A 9728-nucleotide genomic window follows, 5' to 3' on the forward strand; every position below is an offset into this window, starting at 1 on the left:
CTCTTTAGAGGAACTCTCTAAATCCTTCTTGCAGGAAAGTTGTTCATGGATCTTTTCATGATGGAAACGACCCAATCATCTGGCTGAGGGAAGGAGGTTTTCCAAGAACCTTTAAGATTTCACAGCACGTGGCCTTGCTCATGGGCCCCTCAGAGCAGTGAAGTTGTTCTTTTCCCCCTAAAGAAAAACAGTCTGCAAGCACAATGTCTCCGTCCCTGTCCTTCACTGTGGGGGTGGCGTTCTTTGGGTCGTACTCAGCATTTCTCCTTCATGCCAAACACTGTGGATACTACACTGTAAAAAAAGTCAGTAAAATATACATCAAAACACCGTCAAATTCCAACGGTAATGGAGCGTAAAACCAAAAACTTCCTTTTACTGTATTAAATAGATTGAATAACCGTTAATTGTGAGACTGGATAAAACTTTGTTTTTTACTGTAATAAAATGTTGAAATTATAAATATTTTCTGTGAAAACAAATAAATATGCATACATTTTACAATTACATATTGTAATGTTGAAAATGTCTGAAAAACTTAGATTTTACGGTATTATTTGAGTAAAACTACATCTTTTGGGGTTGTGCACATTGGAATTCACAGTATAAAGCTGTAGATTTTTAAGCAAACAAAAACATTCATTTTTACAGAAGCAAGATGTTAAAAAATAGGGTCCACCGTAATAAAACAACCAGTACATACCATTAACAAAAAAAAAAAACAAACAAAAAAAAGAAGCAAATATCAGCAGTGAAAGACAATAAAACTGATAGTATTTTTTTATTTTAAAATTCAGATACTGATATACAGATTAAAAGTTAGGCCTGCAGTATATCATTGTTAACCTTCTGATAAAAAAATCAACAGCAAAAGAAGATGTTAAAAATAAAGTTCATGGTTGTGAATAAAATTGATTTCAATAATCTTTTTTAATTATTATTTTAAAACAACTTTATGTTGTTGTGTTTCACGCCATATTATCAGACCACCTTAAGTGGGTCCACCTTAAATTTTGAGTTTGTGTGATCGCTGTTGATTGGTAGCTAAACTGCTGGTAAACTGTGTACAGACGTTTTACGTTCGAATTGCAGAGAAAAAAAAAAATCTGGTAGCAACATTGTGCAGTATGAGCGAACCATTTCACCAAAAAAAGGGGAAGCAAGGTAAGACGTGGCTGCAGCGGTCTGCAGACGTGACTTCTGATCAAATTCGAACCTCCTAAAGAAACAAAGAGCGACGTTACATTGCGGGATGACGTCACCTGAAAATGACCAATAGCGCGGCGCGCTGCTGAGCTGTGTGCCAGGCGCGCTGCTGAGCTGTGTGCCAACCGCTCTTTTTTTCATGCAGGACACTCAAGTTGGCTTCGCTAACGGACACAGTTTTGAACTCGTATATTAGCGCCATTTATTGCTGCTTGGACCACAGCATCTTCGGAATTTGTAGACATCCTGGCAGCTTACAATTAGTTCGAGGTGAGGTGAGTACATGCAACTTCAAGTTATCTCTGTTATAAAAATCCACCAGCCCAGCGTTTATAGATAATTTTAGCAGTTCGTTTTTTATGAGTGAGGTTGTGAATTTAGTTAGCATTTGTGAGTTGAGTTAGCATTACTGTCGCGAGGGAAGCATTGCTCTGGATTAGTTTCTGTATTTGGCGTGCTTAATTCGCTAGGGAGGAATTACCAAAGTACATGGAGTTATGTTAATGTGTAATTTCTGTGGTAAGGTAGTTCAGTCATCAAGGGGCTACGTGCTTCATTGTAAACTGCATCGGAATGAGCCACGTAGTTTCTTTCGGTGTATTGAAGCAGGCTGCAAGCAGACATACACCAGGTATGGCGCGTTTAAGGCTCATTTTTACCGAAGACACTCTGCCCCCACCCATGTCACTGGTGTGGTGGTGGTTTCTTCGTTTACATGTGCAATGGCGATGTGTGAACGTCAGTGTCAGAACTCTAAAGAGTTAATAGCTCATCTGAAGAGCCATATTGTGGAAGGACACGTGGTCACTTGTCCAGTAAGAGGATGCACAAATACCTTTAGAGTTAAATCATCTTTTACTGCTCACATGTCACGTAAACACAGAGAGTTTTCAGACAGCAGCATTGGTGATTTATATAGAGAGTCTGCATGTCAATCATCATCTGTTCCAACCACATCAGATGACTTTGTACCCTTGATTTCCGAGCCTGCTGCACAGTCTATTACACATGAAGATAACATGGAAATGCCCCCTGAATTCTGTGATCTTTTTCTGAGAAACGTTTCACTATTCTACTTAAAATTGCAGGGTCAGTTTCTACTGCCTGCTTCAACCATACAGAACATTGTGGAGGAAATGCAGAACATACATGAGTTGGGACAGACATACAGTTTGGGTAAACTTGCATCACTGTTAAAAGATGACACATCATTATCAGAGGAGGACATCAACAAAGTCTGCGAGTCTGTCAAAAGCTATGATCTTTTTTCTGCATGTCATACCGGGCCATTGAGGACAGTGCACTCCAGAGCTCAGATCTTTAAAAAAGCCTTCAACTATGTGGAACCAAAGAAAATATTTTTAGGGAGAGATGAAAACAGAAAAGATAGGTTTGCCTATTATGTGCCTTTAAGAGAGACTTTGAGATGTCTGCTAGAGTCTGATCTGTGGCAGAAATCAGAAGAGCCCTCTACTGAGCCTCCTGTTGATGTTCTGTGTGACTTAAGTGATAGTAAGCTGTTTAAATCAAATGATTTTTTTTGGTCAAAACCCATCATGTCTCAAGCTAGTACTCTACCAGGATGCCTTTGAAGTCGCTAACCCTTTAGGCTCTGCAAGGACAAAACACAAGGTATTAGCTGTATATGCATCAGTGGCAAACTTGCCACTTCATGTACACTCAGACACAGATCACATGTCTCTTGTCTTACTGTGCAGGGAGAAAGATTTTAAAGAGTTTGGTCATGCTAATGTGTTCTCTGAATTACTGGCAGACTTGAAAGAATTGGAGGACAGTGGGATTGTTGCATCAGATGAAACTAGAGTCAAAGGAACTTTGTTTTGCATTGCTGGTGATAATCTGGGTTCTCACTGTATTGGTGGCTTCACTGAAAACTTTAGTTCTTCAAAGTACTTCTGCAGGTACTGCCTGATAACGAAATCTGAATTTCAGGGTGCTGACCCAAATCTGTGTGGACCAGAACGTACCAAAGAGAACTACAACTCTGCTGTTGATCGCCTCCAGATTGACAATACACCAGACGTCGAAGGAGTGAAGTTCAGGTCAGTGTTCAATTCACTGAAATACTTCAACGTTTGTATGCCAGGCTTGCCACCATGTCTAGGTCATGATATCTTTGAGGGAGTTTTGGCTTATGATGTGGCACTGTATCTGAAATACTTCATAAAGAAAAAAGCATGGTTCACTTACTCCACTCTGAACCGACGCATCAAACAGTTTAGTTACCATGCCTCTGATGCTTCTACAAAGCCATCTGAGGTCAGTCCTCAAGCAGCTAAACTCTCAGGACAGGCTATACAGAACTGGAACTTCCTCCGACTGCTGCCTCTCATAGTTGGTGACATAGTGACAGACCCCACAGATGATGTGTGGAACTTAACTCTGCAGCTGAAAGATATTGTAGACATGGTGTGTGCTCAGAAAATTTCAGTGGCTCAGGTAGCATATCTTGATATTCTTATTCAAGAATATTTAGAGTCAAGAAAAGCTCTGTTCCCAGAATGCAACCTGAGACCAAAACACCATTTTCTACGCCATTACCCAGCACTGATTCTGAAATTTGGCCCACTGATAAGATTATGGACAATGCGCTTTGAAAGTAAGCACAGTTATTTCAAGAGGTGTGCCAGAAATCTGAAAAATTTCAAAAACCTCTGCCATACACTCTCTGAAAGACATCAGATGTTTCAAGCCTATCTTGCAGCAGGGTCATTGTGTCAGTCTGTCTTGAAGGTCAAAGATGGTTCTCCATTTTACTCAGTGCTGTACAGTAAAGCCATTCAAGAAGCAGTTCAAATGTTTGACTTTACTGAAACCAATACAAAGGTCACAGTAGAAATGATGTACAAGGGAACACAGTACAAGAAAGGACACTTCCTTGTCACAGGGGGCTCTGACTCTGTTGAGTTTGGTGAAGTAGTTCTCATTTTGATTAAGAATGACAGTGTTTATTTTCTGGTGTCGGTGCACGTGACAGAATACCATTCTCAGTATCATCTGCACTCAGTGAGAAAGGAAAAAGAAAAGATGCAGTGTGTGAACATCATTGACTTAATTGATTTCTATCCATTAACATCTTACATGAAGTATGGGTACCAAATGGTTCCATTGAAACACAGTGTGCTGTCACAATAATGGTGCTGTTAGTTTGGTATTTACGTAACACTGTATAAAAGTGTAGTATCGAGCAAGATCAGCTTCATGTTTTAAGACCAAAGGTACCAACTTGGTGTAAATTGACCTTTATTCACATTCTTTTATCAGACATCTCGGAAATGGGGGACAGCATAAGGAGTTCCATTACTAAGGTGCTGCCGGACCTGTCTGCCTCAATCCTTGAAATTGTAGTGGAGGCACTACAATCATTAGGAGTGGAGACATCTGAGGACTTGCAGTTCATCAGTGAGACTGATCTGAACTCTGTCCTGAGACCAGTTCAGGCAAGAAAACTGCTGGCTGCCTGGAAACAAACCAGTAAGTATTATGATTTCATTGCACAATAGCCATGAAGGGCTTTCTGTTTTTTCTATTATGCTTTGGCCAAGGTCCAAAAAGTACAATTAATCTATTGTTTGTGATATTGTTTTACAGCACCAAATATGGAAATTTCAAGCCAGGCCAGCATATCGTCTCCATCTTCTTGCTCCTCATTTTCTGCCTCCCCCTCACCCAGTCCAATATATTCTCTAGACTGGGTAGATAACTTTAGAATTCCAAGTGAAGATTTTCCAGAAGACTTGATCCAGTGTCTTCAGAGAGAGAAAAGACCAAAGCCTCGATTGCGGAGGGAGATGATCCGCATCATTGTGAAGGAGATGATGAAAGCCTGTGCCTCTCCAAGTAGAAGAGCCTCGACTGAAATTGCAAAAAAACTGGTTGCGTTGTATCCCAAGTCACTGCAGGATGTCATAGAGGGGGATGTGGTAGGACAGGGGTACCACTCTTTGGTAAAACAGATTCAGGCACGAATTGAAAATGTGAAGAGGTCTACTTCACCAGTGTTACAGAAGCGCAAACAGGGAGGATCAGATGACACCGATGAAGTGACACCTGAAAAGCGAGCATCTGTTCAAGACACATATGGCTGCATAAAGTGGGACATGAAGTTTTTGCCAGTCAGTGAGACACTGGAAACCCAGCAGGAGAAGAAGGAACGTATGAAGATTCTCAGTGAACAGACAAGCTTCAGTCATGAAGAAGTAAAAACTCTAATGAAATGCACCTACTACTCTCAGCGCAAAGCAATAAACAGCGGAGCAGACATGCAAACCCTCAAAGAAGAGTGGCCTTTTTTGTTTCAGGCGATTGGAATGACAGTCCATTTTGAAGAACTTACTGGGGTACCGCTGAAAGAGACTTTCCTCACCAGTCTGGAAAAGAAGGGAAAACGGGTTCTGGACTTTCTGAAAACCACTTGTGCAGACAAGAGCAAGCGTGTCTTGGAGGCTGTCATAAAGCTTCGAATGCAGAGGGGACAGCTGAAGGGCTGCTCAGAAGACGTGAAAGATATGATGCTCCTCCTCCTCTCCTATTTTGATGAAAAAGAGGAGACCCTCTTCCACTATGTTGATGAAACATGTCTGGCAAAAGAAGTCCAAGTGGAAAGCCTGCCTGTGACACCATGTGTCATTGTTTGTGGTGAGTTGAAAATTAGTACAGTGTGCACAGAACCTAAGCTAATGCAAGGATACGCTATATTAAATGTCTGCACTTTCACTATTTTAAGACACATTTGAATGGTAAAGGGGGTTTTACAGTTAATTCTTTTACACTTGTATTTCATTCCAAGGATCCTCCTGCTTTGCATCGAGACTGTTCATGCTCAGCATTGACCACAAAGTTGTAAATGACCAAATAACTGACTTCATCTCTGCAATCTGTCTGATGATTGGTAGCTACTACTGCCTGAACATCCACTATCCCCTGGAACTTGGCTCCACACTTGAATTTCTTCAGAGGTAATTCTTTTACTTTTCCCTTGCCTTTCCCTTTTTCTTTTTTTTATTTTCTTCATTGTATAGTGTTTTATTATGGATTATTGTGTTTATCAAGGTGTTTCTTCAACATTAACCCAGAGAAGGGAACAAAAGTTGAAAAAACTAAGAAGAAGACACTGCATGTGAACCCAAGAGTACTCACCCTCATCGCCGATCTCTCTGATCACGAGTGGCGAGAGACCGTTTAGAGACATTTTGAACAGATCGGTACAGTCAGCTTAACTGTACCTTGACTGGGAACTACTGTGTTGTTTATGTTTTCAGTTATCCCAGCTGATATTGAGTATTGTGCTCTTACCTGATTTCTGTTATCACAGGCATGCTTTTCAGAGGTTTTGACCATATATCTTTAAACAATCCCTCTAACTAGGGATTGTTACTGAGAACTCTACTTTTGAGGTTTCAGAGATGTTCTATATTCTATACAACAGAGTTTAAACTATTTGAATTTTGTATTGCCCTAATTAGCAAACAAGTTAAGTGTTGCACTGAACTGTTAACATTGAAATTTAAACAGCACTGTCTGTTACACACATTACTTGACTTTAACTGTTATTATAGCATTTTGTAGCTGTACGTTTCTGCAAAAGTGATGTCACAAGCTTATGTGCTTGTTCAAATTCATGTTTTCCTGACAATGGTTAATATACATTTGTTAGTTGACTTTAAGTGTAGAGCTTAAGCAGTTTTGGCTTTTTTCTTTTCATAATGCCAGGACAAGCTTTAGATGCTTGTTTTGCCTTTATTTGTTTAAAGCAATATATTTGACTAGCAGCAAGTGTGTGGAGGTCAAAATATGTTCAAGACAATAAAAATGTCAGTGGAGGACATCTGAAATTTTGTTGCAGTGGTTTTCTGATGCATGTGTTTTTAAGGTTTAAGGGTGGTGGCACAGCTAAGACCCAAGAGTCTCTTTCAAGGTTAGTAAAGTAAACAGATTCAACAAGATATTTTACACATTTCTTTGTTGTCTGTCTCTAAATCTAATTTTGTCTTTATTATGATTAAAAAGGTTTGTTTTGTTCCTGCCCTTTTCAGACAATGAATTTGAGCAGAAACCATAAGGATACTCAAAGGACCTGTGACTCTCAGGAAATGGTGAGATTTCAGGTCATAATCTTTTTTCTCCATTAAATTCATTTTCCTTTTTCCCTTTACAATGTTGCTGTTTTGTTTTTGTAAACAGCATCAAATGAGAGGGACAGATGGAACAGTTTCAAGACAATGGCAGGAAAAACATGCTGAAGATTGAAACAAACCTTGGCTGGAAATATTTGGTATGTGTTTTACCGTAAATCAAATTGTTGAAAAACATTCAGCTACACTGCAACACAGGGAAACTTGATTTGCACTTATTTTGTTACTTTAATTTCTTGTCTCATTATTTTTGTCAGTTATTATTGTTTATGGTGTATGCCCTTCTTGTTTTCCTTCTGAATGCAGAAGGTATCTAGCCAGTCCACAATGAAAGCTTCGTTGCACCCAATGAGTCTTCTGGCAGAAATGATGGCGCCTGTATTCTTTGGTTTCCCTAAACATCACACCCTGCCTGTTTATACGAGGCTCTTCAATTAAGTCTGCACCCAAAGATTCAATGAGAGGTAAGCAGTGGTATTATTCAAGTTTTGCTAAAGAAAGATGGACAGGAGACACTAATTTTAATCAGCCGAGCTCAGGTTCATGTCCAGGTGAGCAGTTTCATACGCTATAAAATGTAGATTGAATGATAGGTCTCATCACCATGCATTCAGCCATTAACTTCAAGTTCTATGATAAATCAATAGGAAACTTAAATACATTTTCCAACAAATTATGATTGTGATTAGGGCTGCGTTGTCTGTGTATCACTTTTACAAAAGTAGATTTAAAGGATAACTATTGCCAAAATGCAAACTGGGCTGTTTTTTTTTTTTTTTTTTTTTTTTTTTTTTTACTGTATCGATTTTGATGCGCTCAAATTTATGCCCCGGCCCCCTAGTATTCCCATTCACTGGCTATTGACCACAAAACAAAATCACGGTCAATCTCAAAAACGGCTTGTTTGTCGTAATTATGCTTTTAGATATATGTTTGTCTCGTTTACAGTTAAAAAAAAAAAACCAGCCCATGTTGCATTTTGACAATAGCTATCCTTTAAGAACTGTATATTTTACACTTAAGAAATCATTTATCATTAGATCTGTTTTTGGCAGCACGTTTTGTTCATTTCTGTGCATTTTGCTCAAGCACTGATCAAACTTTGTCCATTTTTTTGCTGCAGAGGGGATCCTGCCAGTCCAAAGTGAACTCCTGATGGACATTGAAGTACTCCTGCAGAGCTTGTATTTTCGACACCATGCGCATTAGAAACTCCACTGAGTTCTTTCCTTCACCAAGGCAGGACCCAGTGACTCATTACTGTTGATAGGTCAGGGGCAGGTAATATTTTGTTTCATGTTTATTCATTCCTCCATGGATTACCAGCCATATATATGGACACATGCTGTATTCTCAAGATCTATGCTGTTTTGTAGGAATAGAGAAAATGATATGTTTAGTCTGTTTTCAAATGGTATGTCAAATTTTCTCATTGTTTATCAGTAATATTCTCTACCTTGGTTGTATATGAGCATCTTTAGATTTTTCTATATTTAGCAGTTGCAAATGTAAAATGTACGGTAAACCATTTATGTTCCTCATATTGTACTGTATTTTTAGCGGTAAAATACCGGCAGCTGTGGTTGCCAGGAATTTACCGTAAAATGTATCTGGTCAAAATAAAATGCTGTAATTTGTTATACGATTTCACTGTGTTTTTTACTGTCAAAGGTTTTAATAAGATTTAACATATTTCTGTTATTTTTACAGTTATTTACAATAGTAGGGTCTATCCTATTACTGTTAAATTAACAACAAATTACTGTAAATATTATTATAACTTTTTTTTTTTTTACTGCAAATATCCGTAAAAAGCTATGGAAAGTTGCATTTTTTACATTAAATTGCTGTATAATTGACAAATATATTTGTTTTTTTCTATCATGATTTTGGTAAAATAATACGTTGTCTACCTTAGAAATTAGGGTTACAAAACCAGTATACCGTATTGTCTTTTACAGATTCCACATTTTTTACACGGTATATTCCTGGCAACCACAGCTGCCGGTATTTTACCGTAAATTTGACATTTTTTTTTTTACAGTGTACATTGAGGTTACCAGTGGTGGTCCTGGTGACTATGGTCCCAGCTGACTTCAGATCACTAACAAGCTCCTGTTGTGTAAAGCCAAACTCCACTGACCCCTCAGTGAGAGAGCTGACAGGGACTAGAACAACAGAGCATGTTTCTCCCATATCGGCTTCTTGTCACTGGCTGCCGCTTAAATCCAGAGTTAAGTTCAAAACCCTGCTCCTTGAATACAAGGTCCTGAATTATAAGGCTCCATCTTATGTTAAAGAGCTCATAATCACCCCAACAGAGCACTTCACCCTCACACTGCTGACGTACCTGTGTTATCATACATG

At 38.9% G+C, this 9728-nt stretch overlaps 1 protein-coding gene and 1 long non-coding RNA gene across 5 annotated transcripts; both read left to right on the forward strand.

The window, feature by feature from the left end:
• The first annotated feature begins 1365 nt into the window (after positions 1 to 1365).
• On the forward strand, positions 1366 to 5005 carry LOC308410431. Of its 2 annotated transcripts, none has more exons than XR_013974190.1 (4): positions 1366 to 1476; positions 3160 to 3269; positions 4492 to 4701; positions 4819 to 5005. It is a non-coding gene; the product is annotated as an uncharacterized lncRNA (long non-coding RNA). The 2 variants fall into 2 exon arrangements; XR_013974191.1 differs by having other exon boundaries at positions 1373 to 1481.
• Positions 5006 to 5050: 45 nt separating this feature from the next.
• Positions 5051 to 9037, forward strand: LOC308410301 (uncharacterized protein). 3 transcript variants are annotated; one of them, XM_080903545.1, is made up of 6 exons: positions 5051 to 5865; positions 6017 to 6185; positions 7100 to 7144; positions 7263 to 7501; positions 7668 to 7825; positions 8485 to 9037. In XM_080903545.1, the coding sequence occupies exons 1-4, from the start codon at positions 5328 to 5330 to the stop codon at positions 7267 to 7269; spliced, it is 759 nt and encodes a 252-aa protein (XP_080759671.1). In that variant the 5' UTR covers positions 5051 to 5327; the 3' UTR covers positions 7270 to 7501; positions 7668 to 7825; positions 8485 to 9037. The 3 variants fall into 3 exon arrangements, with proteins under 3 accessions (XP_080759671.1, XP_080759672.1, XP_080759670.1); XM_080903546.1 differs by lacking the exons at positions 7668 to 7825; positions 8485 to 9037 and having other exon boundaries at positions 7263 to 7322; positions 7411 to 7429; XM_080903544.1 differs by lacking the exons at positions 7100 to 7144; positions 7263 to 7501; positions 7668 to 7825; positions 8485 to 9037 and adding an exon at positions 6280 to 7076.
• The last annotated feature ends 691 nt before the right edge of the window (positions 9038 to 9728 follow it).

The sequence above is a fragment of the Rhamphochromis sp. 'chilingali' genome (genome assembly GCF_963969265.1).
Source record: "Rhamphochromis sp. 'chilingali' genome assembly, chromosome: 14".
In the NCBI taxonomy this organism is placed as follows: Eukaryota; Metazoa; Chordata; class Actinopteri; order Cichliformes; family Cichlidae; genus Rhamphochromis; species Rhamphochromis sp. 'chilingali'.

Coding starts and splice junctions, on each gene's coding strand:
- LOC308410301 (XM_080903544.1), top strand. CDS start 5,328: ATGAAGTTTTTGCCAGTCAGTGAGACACTGGAAACCCAGCAGGAGAAG. Junction 5,866..6,016: donor ACCATGTGTCATTGTTTGTG/GTGAGTTGAAAA, acceptor TTTCATTCCAAG/GATCCTCCTGCTTTGCATCG. Junction 6,186..6,279: donor ACACTTGAATTTCTTCAGAG/GTAATTCTTTTA, acceptor GTGTTTATCAAG/GTGTTTCTTCAACATTAACC.